General features: G+C 42.4%; 2 protein-coding genes and 1 long non-coding RNA gene across 4 annotated transcripts in view; 2 read left to right on the top strand and 1 right to left on the bottom strand.

The window, feature by feature from the left end:
- Window position 1: 1 nt before the first annotated feature.
- micall1a (MICAL-like 1a) lies at window positions 2–17,611 on the bottom strand. The gene is made up of 16 exons (XM_024259981.2): window positions 16,556–17,611; window positions 13,102–13,150; window positions 11,119–11,260; window positions 10,939–11,039; window positions 9,913–10,055; window positions 6,781–7,343; window positions 6,651–6,711; window positions 6,063–6,466; window positions 5,368–5,744; window positions 5,140–5,271; window positions 4,941–5,067; window positions 4,779–4,869; window positions 3,040–3,113; window positions 2,291–2,405; window positions 2,168–2,214; window positions 2–802 (listed from the first exon to the last, which is right to left on the bottom strand). Exons 1-16 carry the CDS (start codon window positions 16,696–16,698, stop codon window positions 696–698), a joined length of 2,676 nt encoding a protein of 891 aa, XP_024115749.1. The 5' UTR covers window positions 16,699–17,611; the 3' UTR covers window positions 2–695.
- On the top strand, window positions 11,255–12,949 carry LOC118598017. 2 transcript variants are annotated; one of them, XR_004947058.1, is made up of 4 exons: window positions 11,255–11,545; window positions 11,712–11,806; window positions 11,882–12,028; window positions 12,273–12,949. It is a non-coding gene; the product is annotated as an uncharacterized LOC118598017 (long non-coding RNA). The 2 variants fall into 2 exon arrangements; XR_004947057.1 differs by having other exon boundaries at window positions 11,255–11,493.
- A 972-nt stretch (window positions 17,612–18,583) lies between the features above and the next one.
- The window catches only part of LOC112137585 (ADP-ribosylation factor-binding protein GGA1), a 9,323-nt gene continuing 8,118 nt past the window's right edge, over window positions 18,584–19,788 (top strand). The window contains exons 1-2 of the mRNA XM_024259980.2: window positions 18,584–18,675; window positions 19,092–19,176. Coding sequence (XP_024115748.1) covers window positions 18,630–18,675; window positions 19,092–19,176 — 131 coding nt within the window. The 5' untranslated portion in view covers window positions 18,584–18,629. The remainder of the gene's footprint in view (window positions 18,676–19,091; window positions 19,177–19,788) is intronic.

Here is a 19,788-nt window from a genome sequence, read left to right on the forward strand (position 1 = left end):
CAGTGGGTGTGAAGTTCTTTATTCGTCTTTAAACAGTATGAAATCATCCTGCTGTCCTTTGAGAAACCTTTAAAACAGACGAACTTATGACCACAAACACAGTTAAATAACAGACATCCAGGATTTTTTTCTCCATTTTAAGGCAAAAATATAAGTTAATGATTGCATAAAATATCCACAGTCCTGTCCAAAAACTCTTCATAAACTTTTGGATCTCCTCATTTCATGAACACTGTTGGACCTGCTTCCTCGTCTTCCTGCTGTTACATAAACATGAAACTACAAAGCAGCTAAGGCACTAATGCTGAGCTAGTACTACAAATAAAAACTTATGTCTGTACAGGGTACCTCACCTTTAAAAGTTCAGTCACTTCATCCCAAACTCACAGCATCCAACGCCAAGAGACAAACTCTAAAAAGCAACAGTTTGACACCAAACTCCATCGAGTTCTGCTCCACTCAAAACTTCAGTTTTTTGGATTTTATTCATCTGAAAAATGAAGATTGCATCAGTTAAATAAGAGCTCATAAAGCACGTGCTGTTTGCCTGCGAAGCGTAAAGGCAGCTGGCAGAAGATCCTGTACAGGCGTTCTGGGAGTCCAGGGTGCAAATAATAAAACGTCAATTAAAGAGAAGTCCTCCTCCGAGCCTCACGTTAGTCTTGATAAAAGTCTAAAATCTGTCTGCTTGTTCCTCAGCTTTTCTCCTTCTTGTGGCTCAGCAGCTTAAGAGCTTTGATGGGTTTGAACTTGGCCCCTTTTTTCTTGTGCTGGTCGCTGGTGTCCGGGTCCCTGTGGAAGTCTGACAGGCACAAAGACTCGTTTTCACAGCAGGAAATGAAAAGCAGGAAACACATTTTACTCTTTAAAATTATAATAATAACAAAAAAACCTGGGGATGTCCTGATCAGGGTTTTTGAGCCCATTCAGTCATTTGATTCTGAGTATCAGTAAATATTAGTCCTGATCTGATATACTTTCTAAATTATTTTATACTTGAACGGTGGCTTTAACACCTGAGGCATCGCTGGTGACTTTTCAACGATCAACATAATTCCAGAATTAAACATTTTTTTTTAAATGATCAAAAATATGGCAATGACTAACAGACAGCACTTTTAAATCAGCATTTATAGAGGCCAACAGCAAAACCAAATTAATATAGGGTTTGGTTACCCTTTAAGTACTAACTAGCAAAAATAGCACAAATATATCTATGAAAATGACTCGCATAAAAAGTTAAAATGTTCTGCAGGCATGTAAACAAACAAGTAAATGAAGGTGTCATAAAGTAAGTCCAGTAATGTGCTTTTTTTAAAACTTTATACTTACTGTTCATTTCTGGTTAATTGTTTGTTTTTTGATAAAAACCAACATCTCTACAGTGTCTGATGTGAGCCTGCTCCTGTTCTCATCAAGGTGCCTTGTAGGCTGATTCGTTCTGGACTCTGTTGATGTACTAAACTCTGAGTTGTTTGTTTATTTTGGTGCTTTTTGGCCATAAAATATCAAGATCTGTTCATGATATGCAGGCGAGAGACTTCTATCAATGATAAGAGGCTTGAAATATTTAGCTCTGATCAAATTAATGAGAATAAAATAAATAGTGCTGTCATGCAGCTTATTTTTTGTTCCGATTAATTAATTGTGACTTGTCATTAATGAATCTAAATAATCAATTTTAATCACAATGGTTTAAACCTCCTCTTTCTCTAAGCCTCCTTTAATGTATTTTCTTAAAGTTTGTGACATTGTGGCGCAGTAAGAAATCAAAATAAAATTAAAAATGAGGCGTCTTTAACATGTTTTTATTATAAATTACCGGTACTTCTAATCTTTACTTTGACACCACCAAGGGAGCTATTTTTTTCAATCTTGAACAAACAAAATAAAAAACATCAGGTCCAGTGTGCTCTAATTTACCACATCATAAAACAGAAGGAAGACTTTTAATCATTTATTCAATATTTAGCTTTTTTAAAAATAAAATGCTCCTCCAGGTGTGCATAATGTGGAAGTTACCATCCAACGCAAAAATTAGATTAACGCAATAAAAACAATAAATAACATCTGATTTTGATCAAGTCAGAATCTATGAGATCAGGCCCAACTTCCTATCACATGATCAGATCAGGACATCCCTAATAAAAGCTCAAAGTCAGCCCACCTTTTTTCTTCAGCATGGCCTGCATGAGCTTGTCCTCCTCTTCATCCCTGTTGATGAAGACCAGCAGACAGTTGGCAGCAGAACCATCACAAAGCTATGGGATGTTCAGGGCGTGGGCTTTACCTCTGTCGATCCTGGTCCATGCTGTTGACGATTTGGTTGCGCTGCTCGATGATGGTCACCAGATCCGCCATCAGCTCCAGCTCCCGACTCTTGTCCTCCTCAGTCCAGTCTTTCTCTGCCCAAACGGAGGAAAGGATGTGAGAGGTTTCATCTGCTGTCCCTCAGCTGCACTTGGGACCAATAGTTACAGATGTTTCAGCAGAGGGTTTGATCATGGAGGAGAATTTTAAAATTCAAGTATTGGCAGAGGGCTGCACGGTGGCGCAGTGGTTAGCGCTCTCGCCTCACAGCGAGAAGGCCCCGGTTCAAATCCCAACTGGGACCTTTCTGTGTGGAGTTTGCATGTTCTCCCCGTGCATGCATAGGTTTTCACCAGGGACTCCGGCTTTCTCCCACCGTCCAAAAACATGCTTCATTGGTTGATTGGTGACTCTAAATTGCCCCTAGGTGTGAATGTGAGAGTGAATGTGTGTGATTGAGGCCCTGTGACAGACTGGCGACCTGTCCAGGGTGTACCCTTCAGTGGCCGGGATAGGCTCCGGCACCCCCGCGACCCCGAAAGGGAAGAAGCGGTCAGGAAGATGGATGGATGGATGATGGAAGTATTGGCAGCACTGAGGACAGGCTGATTTATTCGATACCTTATCAATCTTTTTAAGTCCTCCTCCAAAGCTCACAGACTGTAATCTTTGTTTCTGTGCTGTTCATCCTGACACGTGAAAGGAGGAAATCAGAGCAGGATTACACACCTGGTTTGTTGAGGAGACACCTGAGCTCGTACTCCACATCGGCCTGCCGCTCCTCCAGGTTCTGCTGCTTCGCTCTGTAACAAACCAACAGTGTTCTGGAAAATCTGGGTCCGTTTAACTGACATTCTTAAGCTTTGGTGAGAATACGAACTGGCAAAAAGACAATTCAGCTCATAAATAATGACTCTAAATCATCTTTAATCTCAGATCAATTAGCAAAAGCAGGATATATGATAGACAAAGTATTGGTCCAGGTGTTGGAAAACTCTTCTTAGAATGGAGGTAAAGTCTGCTATTAAAATGGTCAACATCATGTAGACTCTTTTAAACCCCCCCTCCTTATTTTTCTTCTTCTTTCTTTTCAAAAATGACAGAACATTACATGATTTTTAGAGTAAAGGCATTTAAATGCAGAGAATTTTCCATTTTTTCAGAAGAAAAAAAAAACAGAAAACCTTTAAAGCATAATAAATAGACTTTAGTGGTTTTCTGAGTCTATAGCTGCATTTCCATTACACATATGCGGAAAAAAACTTATTGAAATTATAGAAATGTCGAAAAAACCCACTTTCGCAATGACACCGTTTCCATTAAATCATAATTATGTGAATAAGCACAAACCAACTCGTGTGATAGGTCATTAAAAAAACAGCGATGGATGAGAACAAGTGTTTTAATTTGATGCACTAAAAGGGAGCGTTTGGGTGACATCACAGCAGTGTGGCGCGTGCAGATCAGCTAGTCCATTGATAGTCGCGGAGGCATGAGAAAAGCTTCTCTAAAAAACACTAATAAGTAAGAAGCTGGACCCTTTCTCTGTTTGAAAACAACAAAATCCATTCTAATGCTCATCATCATCTGTCACTGAAGAATTCTGTTTGATACCAGTGATCTGTGACTCTGTTGGACCTCTTGTGGCGCCTGCTGTGCAGTGCTCAGGGCAGCCACTTCCTACCAAGAAGCGCATTTAATTCTAAAAAAGTGTTTCCATTGCAGTCTTGCAAAAAATGTCCATTTCGATACGCCTCAAAACCCCCCTCATCCAAGCGCTAAAACTTTTTTCAATAAATGCGAGTTTTTCCCAAATTGTGGTGTTTCCATAAGACAAATTTATTATCGCAAATCCAATTCGTGCAATTTCATAGTTAATGGAAACGCAGCTAATGTTATGCCTCTACTCATTTTTTTAGACTAGTTTCAAACATTCAATTTAACACTTTTGCTGCAGTTTAAGGGAAAAAAAATCTTTTTTAAAACTTCTCCATAAAATTAATCATTTTTCAGTAAGAAGATTCAGGGTTTATTTCTTTACTTTTTCTTTGAGGATTTTTACTCTTTTTTATAACTCTTTACATTTAAACATTTGAAACATCAATTATTACTGAAGAAAAAAACAAAATAGGAGGTATTTTCCTTTAATTTATCCTATGATTGGAGTTGTAATGTCTTTGATTTGTCTGGGAATAAAAAAACAAAACTAATTTCAATTCGTCAGTCTTTTTCAACCTTCAGGCCCAAAAACATCCTGCTGACTTCCAATGAAATCCTATTTTTAATCCAGTTGTATAGAATCTTGGTTCCTGGAATGTTATGGTTTCCCTTTAAACTCACTTTCTTAACATGAAATGTCTTTACGAGAATTTTCTATTAGGACGGCTGCAGAGCTGCTTTTGTTAACAGTCTGAAGGACGCTGGCGGTCTTTGGAACATCGTGTCTCCATGCAGCCTCACACACTTACGTGTAGACGAGCTCAGCTTCACGGCGAACCAAGAGGTGTTTGTCATGAATGAGAGTGAACCAGTCCACCAGCAAGTGCTCCTCATCCTCATCTGTGTGCCACAGCATTGACATGGTCAGAAATGTTGGAACAGGGAAACACAAATCCACACAGACGCTGTACCGTTCGGGTTGCTCCTCAGCTTCTTCTCCAGCTCCACTCCACGCTGCTCCAGCTCATCCAGCTGCTTCTCCAGCTGAGCCATCTCCCCATGGATGTCCTCCACTGGGATGTAATCGTCTGACTGCACCTGCATGGATGATGGAGCGCTGTCAGGGCTGTTTTCAGAAACATTTACGTCGTGTCAGCCGGCTCCTCGTACTTTGCGTTTGATGAGCGGGAAGCCGTATCCAGGAGCTGGCGGCCTGGCAGGGCGGGGCCCCCTTGGAGGTCTCGTTGGAGTTTTGGCAGGAGAAGGAGACGCTTTCCTGTTGAAGGGGTTCTCCTTACATATCTGCTTAAAACAAAAATAGACAGACCGCCTGTTCAGGATGAACCCTGCCTCTGCACAATACTAGCTGGTGTTTTTTCTGTTAAAGCGAGTTTGTACCTTTTTAGGCGAGTGTGTGACCAGAGGGCTGGGGGTAGTCGGGGGTCGTGGGGGCGGAGCTTTAGGTCTTTGACTGTCAGTGCTCCGTTTGGACTGAGGGGTGGTTGGAGCCGAGCTGGCGTTGGCTGGCACAGAAGTGGAGTGAGCGCTTGTGTTAGCAGCATGCTGACTGTCAGCTGAGGAGGAGGAGGAGGAGGCGTCGCCGGACGAAACGATGGAAGGCTCTGACACACTTTTGGTGAAACTCTGCTCCTGGCTGCTGGTGGCACTGCCACCCAGGGGTAGCAGGGAGGAGTTGTGGTCTGAGCAGGAGGACAAGCTCTCCGTGCTGAGGGCCGGAGACGGAGAACAGGAGGAGGCCTGAGAGTGAGGACAGCCTGAGGAACAAAGACAGATTGAAACAAGGGAGGATGAGAGGAGAAAACAGCTGTGGTGATGTCCAAATCAATACTTCAAAATCCAACAGGAAATTTCCCAAAACTCTCTGGGAGAGACTGGTGTGCATCAGTGCTGTCGAGATTGGTGATTAAAACCAAAGAACAACCGAGGAATTGGAAACCTCCAGAAGACGTTTGCACTGACACAGCATTTTGATAAAAACTCTGAAACCACTTCACACCATGAGGAGCAGCAGTTTTGATGCTGCCCTTTTGGGAGAAGCATGAAGGTCAGTTTGCCTTTCTGGGAGTACCTACCCGGGGTTCTAGCAGGCAGCTTTGGAGCACGAGGAGCTGGCCTCTTCTTGCTTTTGGCACTCCCGGGACTGGTAGAACGGGAGGGGCGGGTTTCTCCTTCTCCCAGGTCGGCTGCTTGCCTGATCCGGTACCACGGGTGATTCACCGACACAGAGGGAGGAACCGCTCCTCCTTCTTCACCTTCCTCTTCCTCATTTCCTTTGTTTTCATCATCGTCGTCGTCGTCCTCCTCGAAAGGGTTGGAGGGGTCAGAAGGTGAGCTGGGTCTGGAGGAGCCCTCCTCCCCCAAGGAGGTGTTGGAGGGGGTTGCCGGTCCAGGTGGGGGCGGAGGAGGGGCTTTCTTCCTCTTTTGCTCTGACTGAACCAGGACAAGCCAGGGTGGATCTTTAGGTTTATGGGAGCCACTGAACACACAAACAGTGATGGGGGGGTCACAAAAACACAGGAAAAGAACAGAAACCCCCAACTGGGGGCGGAGGTTTGGCACAGACGACAGCAGTGTTTCAGAATTTGAGGAGTGAACACGGATGACATGATTGGGGTGTGTGTGATGAAGAAGACAACAGTCACGCAGCAGAAATGCATCACCTTGCTGGAGACTCGGATCTCTCTCGAGGCTTGGGAGGAGTTGGAGGTTTCTGATGTTCTCCTGTGAGGAACAGAGCACTGGCGTAAACAACAGGAGCATCTCTGAATGCATTCTGTGACGGAAACATACCAACAGTTCCTGCTCTTTGGGAGAGTCGAGCTCGCGGGGCCGGGCGGGGGGGCGGTGCGACCTCAGAAACCCTTCGGGGGGCGGGTACTGGTCGGTTGGATATTTCCAAAGGATTTTCAGGTGTGGAAGGATCGTCCCCGTTTGTCATGGCGGGGAGTGGTGTGTGTGGTTCTTCCTCTGTGGCACTTTGGGTCTCCTCTTCATCACTCTCATCAAAGGGGTTGGGAGGAGAGGAAGGTCGAGACTTCTCCTCCTCTGACTCCCTGTGACTGTCTGCCTCCGATGGTTTTTCTTCAGCTTCAGCCGGCGCCGCCCTGACAGGGTCCTGGCTCTGCTCCTCTGAGGGCGGAGTCTCGTCCTGCTCCTTCTCAGTATTGGGTGCCGTGATGGAGGATGTGCTGTCACCGGTCCTGGCAGGCTGAACTGCTTTCTTACCAACTTCTGAGGTGCCGTTCTGGGAGGGGGTGGTTTGCTTCGAGAGGTGATGGCTGCAGACTAAAGCCCCCAAGTCTGTCTCTAACTTGTAGGACCCAGGAAGCAGAGTGCTGTGGCACTTTGTGCACCTGGGATGGAAATAAGAAGTTTATTAATAATACAATGAAATTATGTTAGAAATGTCATATTTTTTAGATAACATGGACTTCACAAAGCATCTCGTTTCAGAAGAACTTTTTGAGAAGTGCTGGACTAAATGTCCTTTAAGGGTGTAAAGCTTTTTTATTTTGTAATTCTCTGTGAGTTCATTCAATGTGAAGAATGATGTGGTTAACGATGCAAAGCCATTTCCATTCTCAACATCTACACTAAGCTACGTTCACATTGCACTCTAAAAACTGCATGTACATACGCGTATATCCACATTTTAGTATTCTGGGTTCCAAATTCTTGATTTCACACACATTTTTAAGACCATTTTCGGACTCTTCATACAAAACACAAGTCCACTGAACGTGTATTGAAAGTTAAACCGGGTCAAACTTTGACCAATCAAGAACTAGGATTTAGTAGTGTCGCATGGATGAGGTCCCACTTAAATCAAAGAAGTACCAACAATCTAAAAAGTGATCATGGAGGAGAAATAGGTCATTGTGGTTGGAGCCTGGTTTGAGTTATACGACACAAGTCTTTAAAATATCGGAAAAGACCTGTGAAAGACAAACCTGGAGCACAATTCACAAGATTTGCACGCTTTGACATTTCCCTTCTATGCCTCTTCCAACTGTAAGTGCAGGCATTAGTCCAGTGTGAACTAGAAAATATCGATATTGTGATATATTGCAACATTTAGTCCTGCAATTGATTCTTGATGGGTTTTCACCAAGTATCGATCTTTTATTTTCATTTGAAGAGGTTTTAAAACGTTATATCCTTTGGTGAGGTGTTCTTTTAGAGGTAAATGGGGGGGGGTGTTGCGAGACTGGCAGTAGCGTCATGCTCAAGGAGACTTGGACACGTAGGTGGGCAGGGTGGGACCTGAACCTGCCATTTTCCTACCAGAGGTTGACTGCTCTTTTAATTCTGATCCTTTAGGCTTTTATATTATAATATCTAGAATAATACTCCCATAGCTTTGGGTTCACTTATATTTGTATTAACAACCCCACCCTCAGCCGACGGGGGGCTGGGATAGGCTCCACCAACCCTGTGACCCATAAAAGCCTTAAGCAGATTTGGAGAATGGATGGATTTTACATTACCAATCGTGATGTGATGTAGTGATTTTACAGACAGCAAACAGCTGCTTTCTATGCTGAACGGTTGTAAGGATGCTTAGCTGACACCCCCCCCCCTCCATTAGAACTTACTTTCATAAAAGTTAAAGACTAAAACAAAGACATTAGTGTAATCAATTGAAGGTGTCATCTGCTTTGAAAGAGATTTATACTCTACCAGGTGCTCCAGTGTTTCGGTTTGTCATCATCTTCAGCTTTTAGATTTCTCATCACCATCACTGATCTTGTCACTGATTTGTTAAGTATGTATTGTGTTGCTTTAAACTAATCCTTCAGTTATGGTCATGTCTGAACTGTTCACACAAACAGTGATTTTATAGTCAACTTTAGGTTCCCTTCTGATTGGTTCATATTTTGTCTAAAAACAATCTGTATGAGCAAATACACTTTATGTCATTCTATGAATCCGAAACTGAATACCGAAACGTTTTTGATCAGATAGTCTGAGAAAAGGCAGTAAAACTTGTATTTCCTGACTGACCTGCTAGAGCACTGAGAAACCATTCCATCCTTATCGTGATCATCTGTTTAAGTTGACTTCGTAACCAGTTTTATTATGTCACTTTAACTGTTTTCAACATATGTTTATCAAAAATAAATGTAGTGGTAATTATTAGGGTATTGGCAAGAGTCTGGCGATATGATACATATCACGATACACGTCACGATACAATATATACCACAATAAATCCCCAGACAGCACCAGAAATTATATTTTACGACTTTTTAAAGAGTGTGACTTAGCAAAAAAAAATTGTCAGAGTTTCGGTACCCATCCCAAAATAAAAGTAAGTTGTAATTTTTTTCATTGAGATCTGTAGCAATAACAACAATAACAGCGAGGTTAATAAAGAGTGAACATCGAACACGTGATGGTTCTCGTGAGATCTTCTTGTTCTAGTGCGGTGTAGAGCTTACGAAAGCGGTTCGGTGAGCTGTGCTGCCAACTAGCTGTCCAGGCTTTAGTGAAAAACTAAAGTAGGAGGCTAAACAACATGTTCGCTTATAAGTAAGTATCGTCTTGACAACATTTTAAATCGATACAAGTGTCGCCAAATGAAGTATTGAGATATTTCATCGAATTAACATTTTCCTACACCCCTAGTAATTATACATCTTCTGAGTTGATCGGAGGATTTTTCCTCAGCAGATCTGCTCCTCCATGTCAGAAGTTGGTGTGTACCACTGAATTTTTGTGTAAAGGAAAATATTAAAAAGTGACAAAATCCCCTTTTCTGTTTTTGGATTGATATGCTTTCAGACACAAAAGCCATTTTTAACCACTTCTGTTTTTAACCAGCTTCATTTTTTTTTAAAACATGTAAATGTGACATTGCAGCGACCTGTCAGAGTGCTGCTAGTGTTGGTCATGTCAGTGTTAGGCTCTCAGGGCGCTCACCTGAAACAGTTACGGTGGTACAGCTTGCCGTCCACCAGGAAACGCTGCACCAGGTGGACGTGTTTGTTGCAGGCGGAGCAGGTGCTGCTCAGGGTACTGCGTTTGGCAGCCGTCTCCGCGCCCGTCTGTGCAGGCTGGACTGACTAAAGGCGGCCGCCCCGGGTTCATCAGCAGGAACGCGAACAAGGAAAAGACATCAGGGGAAGGGGGTGATGAAGAGTAATGGGGGAGATCATACATGGAGTCAGGATTTGGAGACGTGGAACATTCCCTCTGCTGAGTTCACTCACACCACATGAATCCTCAAAATCTTTCCCTTCTAAATTGCACAGGATTAGCACTAAAATGTGAGTCAGATGAGGTATTTTGGTATAAAAACCAAACACTTCAGGTTAGTGGCTTGGGTAAATATTTGCTTCATTCATAACTGAGGTTTTGTATAAAAGTTTAGTTTACAAAAAAAAATATTTTAAAAGATGCAACACTGAGATCAGAAATGACTGACTTCTTGTTTTCCTTCACAGCACCCCCCCACCCCCACCCTACTGCCTAGGTTCAGGAGTGGAGAGCAGATGTGAGGATGAAGAACAGGAAGATGAGGGAGAACAATGAGTTTCCATCTGAAGAGGGAAGTGTGGGAGAAGGGGCGATGGGAAGGATGCCGGTACAGGGTTCGGAGGAAACGGGTGGAAGGCATGCAAGACAAAAGAGAGACACGATACAGAGGCTATCTTTATAGAATTATTCTGCCCATTTCCATGCTGCGCTGCACTCTCCACACAAGGAAGTCCGTGTATAATTAGACAGAGGTGTCCATTGTTGTACAGTGACACGTGTTTTTGCAGTTCATGCATAATGACAAAAATGTGATGCAACTTCAAATACATTTACGCATCCTAAACAACAAAAAAAGTTAGTTTTATTTCGAAAAATAAAATCTAAACTTCCACCTAGAGGCTGCTGTCATGCAGCTGCACACTATGCACACTATGGAATCCAGTCTGCCTCCTCCCACATCTAACTTACCTCAGTCTCTGCCGCTTTGCCGTCTGCAGGGGCGAGAGGCCTCTTCATGGCTGGCTCATTCTGGCCGGCAGGAGCCAGCCTCTTCATTGAAGGCGGGTTTGCTGTGGACACACAGACAGAGGCCGTGGTCATCCCTGCAGCATCATCTGCTGGTGGCGACAGCAGAAGCAGGAAACACACCTGTAGACCTGTTGTTGAAAAAGTTGTAGTACTGGGACACGTATGTGATGATGCTGAGCCGGTCGGGCACTTTCATGGACACCATGTCTTCGGGGTCCAACAGGGCAGGGATCCCCAGCTGAGACTCGGCCACTTCAAAAGCCTGTGGGGGGAATGAAATTATATTTTAAGTGAATGTCAAAGTACCACAACTTTCATGCTGTATGTTTTTTTTAACTGACAGTCGGACAGATTCCATAAGTTTTGCTCTCATGTCTTTGTTTTCTGTGCAGATTGGCCGTGGCTTCTTCTGGAGGGTTACACCCACTCGCCTGGGATCCTCCATGGAGCAGTGCACAGCTGTCTGAACTCTGAGTTCATTAGTTTGAACTCTATGTAAATACCTCCGTTTCAGTACTCCAGTGTCTTTTCATTTCTCTGCACTGTGGTCAGTGTTTTACTATACTAGTTTTTGTTTGCATTTGTCTTCCCATCTATAGTGGCTTTCCTAGACCTTTACTCAACCTTGCTTGTTCTGTATCTGGGTTGTCCTGATCCTCTGTAACATGACACTCTGACCAAGTCAGGAAAGAACAGTGAGGTTTTGTCTCCAGCTGAGGAGGAATGCTCCACCTGGATCTGGGATGGAACTTCATGGGCGCCTCTTCTCCTCAACAAATCAGACTCCGTATTCCAGTACTTCATGACGGTACTGTTGAGGATTGTTGCCTGTTTCTCTCCTCCTGTGAGTTATTTTAACCCTTCCAACTTCCCCTCTAAGCAGAGTAACGCAGGGTACGTCCGAAGTGGTTTGATGGGCAGAACTAAGCGCCCGGGTTTGGCTGAGAGGGACATAAGAGCAGGCGTGTTTCCACGTCTTCGACCAAACTACGCCTCACTGGGCAGCCGCATCCCAGCTTCTTCAGCTCAAGTAAGGAGCAAGCAAGTGTTGAGGATTATTTGGTGGAGTTTTGGACCCTGGCAGCTGTCCGTTGATGGACTGATGAGGCGTTGGTGGATGTTTTTCCATCCCAAGGATGAACTTGCACCAAGCGAGATGCCAGACAATCTGGAGGAGCTGGCCAGCCAGAAAGACTGAAGGATGATAGAGTGGTTGTGAAAGTTGTGGCAGGTTTGTGGTCCGCCAATGATCTCCCTCTGATTCATCTCTGCAGCTTCATCCCCTCAACTTCCACATCTTCTCCTGGGCCTGTGTGCTGGGGCTTCGGATTAACTCTATAAACGGGTCAACGATTCACAAAGTGTCAGCTAAGACAGAACCGGTTAAAGTAACTCTATCCGACAACCAGACTGACCTTGTATGATACTTCCTTGTTTTGGGGTATTTCATAGGTTTCTAAACACTCCCCCCGAACATTGACTGGGTTTCAGGAAGAGTGCTGTCCTGGAGCACTTTTTTTGTTTAATGAACTGTTTAAATGTTTCTGTTTCTTGCACCCTAAACAGACCTCTGGACCCGTGTGACCCAGTGTGAGGACTTGCTGTCCGCTTTTAGTCCAAGGAGGAAAAAAATTCTAATAATAATAAAATTAAGAGAATTGTTGTAGTAAATAAGAAGAATACCATAAAGTTCAAGAGGATAACAATCAGATTCTCCTCCATGTTCAATTTGGACTCCAACCACTGATCGCATTTACACATCTTGGGCCAAAGCTGAGTAACTAATTGGTTGATGCAATAAATCTCCTTTCCCAAAGTTCAAAGGTGAATTTCGAAAGAACTCCTACTGCTCTGCAGAAACTATATCCTAGAAGTCGACTACGGTTTTTTTGGATTTTGGCTAAAATCCTAAATAAAAGACTACTTTAAGAATCAATCAAAATATGATTGGAACCTGGTCTCCATCCTCTGCATCAGTACTCTCACTTTCATTGTTTTTGCTCATCAGACTTTAGAATCACATAATTAGAATTTAGTAATCACAATGTGTTTTTTAAGGACAGCATCATGAGAGCAGAACACTGAGTCAATGATTGGACTCACCAGCCGGTTGTTCTCGTAGACGTTCTCTTCAGAAAGTGAGTCAAAGTCTCTGAAACCACAAACAACATTTAAAAAGTTTGGCATGAGAAAACATTTGCAGGTATTATCACAAAGAATAGATTTTCTTACATGTGTTACAGGAGAGTGTGAGGGTGAAATGTGAAATGACAAGGCCATATTTAGCTGACTGACTGTACACTTATGGTATGATCATCTACTGCTATTACTGGCTGCATGCTAGACAGCAAAGGTGAGCAGCTGTGCCCCCCGCATACCGGAGGTGATGATTCACAAGCCACGCATTTATGAGGTGCCACGTGGAAAAAAGGAACCAAAGGAAAAGCCAACAGGACCAACCAGGAGATGAAGTGCCAGCAGCTAAAGCTGGAAAAGTTCCTGCACTAAAACATCTCTGTGTGTGCCAGTGAATACGAGCAGAAGTGTGGGCATATTGTGGAACACAAAATCCCTTGAATCAGCTGAGCGTTGGAGCCACACAGAGTGACCTCTGTTCTCTTGGGCCACGAACTCAGAGCAGCAAGCATCGGATCCAGGTCTCGTTACACAAAGTCAACCATGCAAAGTCCACCTTAAACGCAGACTCCAACTGCAGCTTCTGAAAATACTACCAGCTTGGCAGGAGTTCAAATCCCCAGAGCCAGCTGACAGCAAAAACATGATGGGGTGTGTGAAGGGAGAGGCAAACCTAATCCACTCTGAGCCCAACAACAGATTTATTTTGGGAGAAAAGCAGCAGAAAAGTGTGATCAAACCAGACTTTGAAAGCAAGAAGAAAAGGTAGGTAGGGTGAATGACTATCCATGACTCAGCATCTGTACGTGTGAGCATGATGAGCATATCTTTAAAAAACGATGTGAACTAAACATAGTTCAGATCTGGTGTCTGCAACAGTGCTTTGGTTTACTGTCATCAAAGCAGTAAGTCATCCAAACAGGCCGAGGGAGAGCTGGTGAAATGACTGTGCAGCCCAGCCCGCAGTCCTGCAGAGGCTCGCCTCTGCATTAGAGCCAAATCCAGTCTGACAGGCGGAGCTTTCTGCACATTCTTAGTCGGATAAACTGTCCGCCTCAATCCCCAGCTTTCACCAAACGAAGAGCTAAACTCAATCATGGGACGCATTCAAAGCCCAACTGTGAATACGATTTCATCATTCTTGTGCTTTAAGATGCGCTCTTTAAGGTTCCACTTCATTTAATCCAGACTAAACTCCTGAATTCACTCACTGTATCTAGAAAGTCTAAAGTCATCCTGGTGTTTCTCATGACACAGAGGAATAAAGTCCAACATGATTCATGGATTTGTGTTCCTCTATCAGTGCAGCATTGCAGGTATGCAACTGTAACGATATACTTCATTACACAGACAAGCTTTGCTGCTCCGCTGCATGTCTAAAGCGATCCGTTTCCCGTGTAAACAGGACTTCCTGTCAATCTGCAAGAACCTCTTACACTTGTGCTGGATACAAAATCTTTCTAGTACTTTAAAAATACTCATGATATAAAAACAATCAACTATAGATGCATTGAAACCTAAAAATAAAAAGTAAACTATTATATTTGTCTGAAACTGTTTTCTCTGAAGCTTCCGGTGAGCTGAGGAGCTCTAACATGCTTTCTCAAGAGGAAGAAGCAGCTCAACACGAGCATTCACTCACTGGAATATTTAAATAGGTAAGAATGCAAAAGACTACGAATGAAGCGTAGTTTTAGGCCAGCTCACGTTTGGTCTGGTTTTGCATGGTTCATGTCTGCTGTTTCTGCACAAATGATTTTGCACTGTGAGGTGGGATTTCAGGGCTCCTGCAGAGCAATCTGAGCTGTATGAAGCCCTCATCATGTAAAGCTAATTGACTGACTGATAGAGATGGGGGCAGACTGGCAGGAAAAAGTTTTACTACGTTCTACTACTAAATTTATTTAGCTGATAAAAAAAAGAAATAAATGAAAGAACGGATTCAACACAGAAACAATGCTACTATGATGTTGTGCACCAAGACTTTCAAACTGAACTGTTTTCACGATGAACTGAGTAAAATGAGAGTGGATTTTCACTTTTAAAAGTGGAGCAAACAGGGAAAGTTTACAGCGATTTGATTTATATCAGAATTTGTGGTTGACAAAATGATTTACAGTCCATATTGGCTCATTTTGAACAATCCGATCTGATTTATTAGTTTAAAATCAATTCAGAATATCTTTATCCAAAACTTCTACCAGAATGTTTCAGAGATAACTACCTGGTAATGAACAGGTGATGTTTTCCAAATTCCTTGTATTTCTTGCAAGATAATCAAGCGTAAATTAAAGTCAAAATAATCCTAAGGGAACATTGCAAGAACATTTTATCACACTGTATGGTCACGTCTTTAATTCAAAGTTTTTCCACACATTGGACTGAAATGATACTCATTTATTTTATAGTTTATGGTAAAATAAACCCACCATGTCTCAGTCCAAAACGTATTTTCTAATGTAGTCGGAGTTACCTGTGGCACATCCCGTTAGGGGTCAGTCACCACAATGAATCACTGACTTGCACAGGTGGTTTTGGTAGAGAGTTTTACACTAAATGCCCTTCCTGATGCAATCCTGTAATTTATTCGTCAGACATAGGCCCCCTTGTAGCGACACAGTTTTTCAATATCGATTTATTTCATTTCGATCTAGTTGGATAAATCGACGCATCGATTAACCGTTACACCCCCAGTCGTGGACCATATGAAGTTTTGTTTAGGTGGAGGTGAGCAGAGCTGCAAACACATCACATCTCGTCAGTTCCAGTTCCTCACACAGCACTGACCTCTCTCCCGTTCGCGCTTTGCTAAAAACACATCAAGAGCAGACGCTTTGTTAAAGGGAGCAGCCATAACAAACGAGAAGGGACTTGGCTCAGCAATAACAGATGAAGAGTTCATACGAGGTTAAACTAGAATTTCATCTTCGTCATTTGATACTTATAGATTTTTGATTGACCTGAATCTGTGTTGGTAAAGTAATCAGAAGTTAATAACATGATCATTTATGTAAATAAAATAAAAAGCTAAGTAAAGCAAAACAGTGTGGGAGTTTATAAATTCACTTCCTCCCACTCCCTTTCAAACAATCAATTAAGCTCCTACTGACAAATGTAATATTTAAAGGTCTCATGTGTCATATTCTGTATTCATAAGAGTAATTAAGAGTCACAACTGAACTATTTATGTGGATGCATGCATATATATTTGTATTTTCCAATCACTTATTGTCCTATATCCAGATAGATATCTGGATATATGCATGTTTCTGTTGTTTATTTTGTTTTGATTGCTTGAAATAAATCAAATCCAACAGAATAAGATGCTTGACGATCAATAATAGTGCTCTAAACCAGTTAAAGGAGCTGCAGTGAAGTTGTCTGATAGCATTTACTGTCGTCTGAGGCTGAGATTACTTACATAAGGTCTGGTCTGTGCCGGTGAATAATGGCACAGAACGCCAAGCCGTTCCGAAAGGATGCAGACATGTCCCTCACGTCCACCCGGCGGTAGCCCTCACACTGGACCCGACACCACTCCTGAAGAGCCTTCAGCGACCCCATCACGCCCTCAGCCGTGGAGCTGCTCCCCGAGGAGGTCAGAACGCGTCCTCTTTGGCCCCGAACCCGTCAGGCCGACACCTGGGCGCTCCGGGTCAACGCTAGCTCACACAGACCCGCGTGAGCTTCATGTCTTGCGAGGAATCTAGTCTGTTGATGTCCGCGGCTCTCGGAGGTGGAGAAAGCTAAGTTCTCCGGGGAGCCGCGTGAGCTTCGCCACCATGGCAGCGGCTCGTGAGCTCCGAGTTCGAAGATTTTCAGCTCGTTTTTGTTCCAGAGATGCAGATATTTCGCTCGGAGGTGACAGTTTCCTCCTTAGTGGGTCGCAGCGCGGTGTGATCGGCTGTTACAAGACCCGCAGCGGCTGGATTAAGACAGAAAAGTCCAGAACAAGTCGACGGCCTCCGCTCAATAAAGGGGATTAAAGTGTTTCCTGGGCCGACAGCGCGCGGATACTCCCCTGGAATTGAAGCATCCCATGAAAAACCTCCTGACTGTTCCTGTACGTACACAAGTCTGCGCGCGAGCGTGTGCGCTTGCCAAGAGGATGGGAGGCTACAGCTGGAGTCCAACTCACGCGGGATGTTGCTTGGGTCACGCGATATTTTGAGGCAGGAAGCTTTTCCGACAAAAGGAACTGCAACGAAGTTGGTGCATGGTTTGTAGTAGTGTTTTTTTTTTTTTTCCCTCTTTTTTTCTTTTGGTAACAAAATTCAAATTGACTATATGTACTATATAATATATAAACAAATAATACGAAACTAAAAGTAGCAATATTTTTTGTAATACAATAAAACATTCAGATAAATCAAAAAGCAATTCAGGAATTTCATAGAATAATAGTATGTGTTTTTTGTATATATTTATATAAAAAAGCACAACATTATTTATTAAATAAAAAAATGTGGCTTCTCTTTCAGAAAAAGAAATTTATGGGTAAAAAATGTACCTAAAATAACAAAATTATGAAAATACACTGAATATACACTTATACTGAATAAGAGGCCGGGATTCGATTAAAAAAAAATTACACAGTTAATGCAAACCCTGAAAAAATTAATTGCGATTATCGCTGTAATTTTTTTTTGTCTCAGTATTTGCCGACCACTTATTATCTGCGAATGACAACAATATGAAATCAAACATGAAACTCTACATTTAGAACATTTATTTTAAATTACTGCTGTCAATCAATGACAAAAAAATCTGATTAATCACATTTTTGTGTTGGAATTAATCGTGATGTTTTACCAGGTAAAATGTATTTGTACAATATGGCACCGGACAAAGGATAAAATTATTCGCTTTTTGCAAAAAGTGATCTAAACTTCAAAAATAGCAACAATAAAGTCTTAAAAACTGATTGGATATTTATTTCTTTGTAAGTGATATAAGCAGAATGTTTTAAGGCACGCTATGGAGGTCAGAACCGCCAAGTTAAAGCAAAGAACTGTTTTTTTCGAAAAATTCGCGTGAATTTAAATTGACGCGTTAATTTTCTATTAATCGCATGTGTTAATGTGTTAATTTTCACAGCCCTAAGATATATATATATGTATATATATATACATATATATATTCCTTTAGTGATAGAACTAAATTGAACATTTAAGTATGTAAATGTTGGGGTGGTGTTTTCTGGTTGAAAGACACTTACAGAAACCGTTCCAGAACATTTTAACCACATTACAATCATGAAATAGGTGCTGTTGTGTTTTAATATCCTTTTTGGGGCATAAATATATATTTAATCTTATACTTACAATTTTTTTACACATTTAAAAAAGAAAAGCTAATCGACGACGACATAATAATAATAAAAATAATAATAATACAAGTAATAATAATAATTTATTTTGTTGACGTCTTCGGATTGGCTCTTCATTGGTGTTGTGTTGAACGCTAAATCGCAAGCTCACTTCAGGGTGGCAAAGATGGCGGCGGCGCCTTCAGATGAGGCCAGCCTGCAGTCTCACATCAGTAAGTTCTCAAACATTGCAGGAACGGCTGGTTACGTTTTCTGTCTCGTCAACACAGCGAAAAGATTCGGCTTGATGACCCCAAGGCGCCTGCTCGGTGTCACGCTGACTTCAGCCCGCAGACTGCGGCGTCTGAAGTCAGAAATGTCCCCCGTCAAAAAACTGTGCACCTGATTGAGACAAACGTCACTGATCTCTGCTGTTACTTGGTTTGACATCCAAGTCAGAGGCTGTCGGAGATCCGCGACCACCTCAGTTATTCCGGTACCGAATGTTAACCGAACCCGCGAGCTTCCGGAGGAGCGTCCTTCCTCTCCTCAGCCGCACAGACGTGCTTCCGTCGGCTGTCATGAAGTGTCAAACTTCACGCAGCTGTCTTGATCAAAGCCCAATCACACTCCGTGTTGTCTTCTGCAGATAAAGCCACCAACCCCCTGAACAAGGACACGGACTGGAGCAGCATCAAGGCGTTCTGCGAGGAGCTCGACCATCACCAGGATGGGTGAGATGCTGATGGACCACTTTATGTCAAGGAGGAAGGCTATCTTAATATGCACATTATTTATTTTATTTTATTGAATGGGATAATTTATTACCCAACCACTTTATAGTAAGTGTGGCTCTTGTGTCTTTTCTTAAATACAAACATCCACTCCAATATAAAACCGTGTTTTTAACACATTCTAGTAGTTTTTTTTCTTATGATGGAAAACACATTAAGAAAATTAAGCTTTAAATTGATTCAAATTATTGTGAATCAAGAGCAGACAAAAAATGCTTGTAAATGTTATGTAGAGCTACAACCGGAGGGCCATTCTGACACATCCACTCGTAGATAAATAGATACATGCACATAAGGGGTATCAAACTCAATTGCACAGGGGGCCAAAAATTCAAAACACAAGTTATGTCGAAAGCCAAACATGATAATCATTTAGTGAACTCAATAAAACTTTGAAAATGTAAAATTTTAATATGAATGTCAATAATAAAAAAGTCAGGAATATTATTCCAGAATAAATAAGCCCTAAATCTTCTTTTCCTTTCGGCTTTTCCCTTCAGGGGTCGCCACAGCGAATCAGTTTCCTCCATCTAAGCCTGTCTTCAGCATCCT

This window comes from Oryzias melastigma, linkage group LG1, assembly GCF_002922805.2.
Source record: "Oryzias melastigma strain HK-1 linkage group LG1, ASM292280v2, whole genome shotgun sequence".
Taxonomy (NCBI): domain Eukaryota; kingdom Metazoa; phylum Chordata; class Actinopteri; order Beloniformes; family Adrianichthyidae; genus Oryzias; species Oryzias melastigma.

Bases quoted from the DNA above. Each gene is read 5' to 3' on its own strand.
- micall1a (XM_024259981.2), bottom strand. From the start codon at position 16,698: ATGGGGTCGCTGAAGGCTCTTCAGGAGTGGTGTCGGGTCCAGTGTGAG. The intron at 11,040-11,118 runs GTGTGTTTCCTG...GTGTGTCCACAG, and splicing joins TTTCAACAACAGGTCTACAG to CAAACCCGCCTTCAATGAAG. The intron at 7,344-9,912 runs GTGAGCGCCCTG...TTTCCATCCCAG, and splicing joins TACCACCGTAACTGTTTCAG to GTGCACAAAGTGCCACAGCA.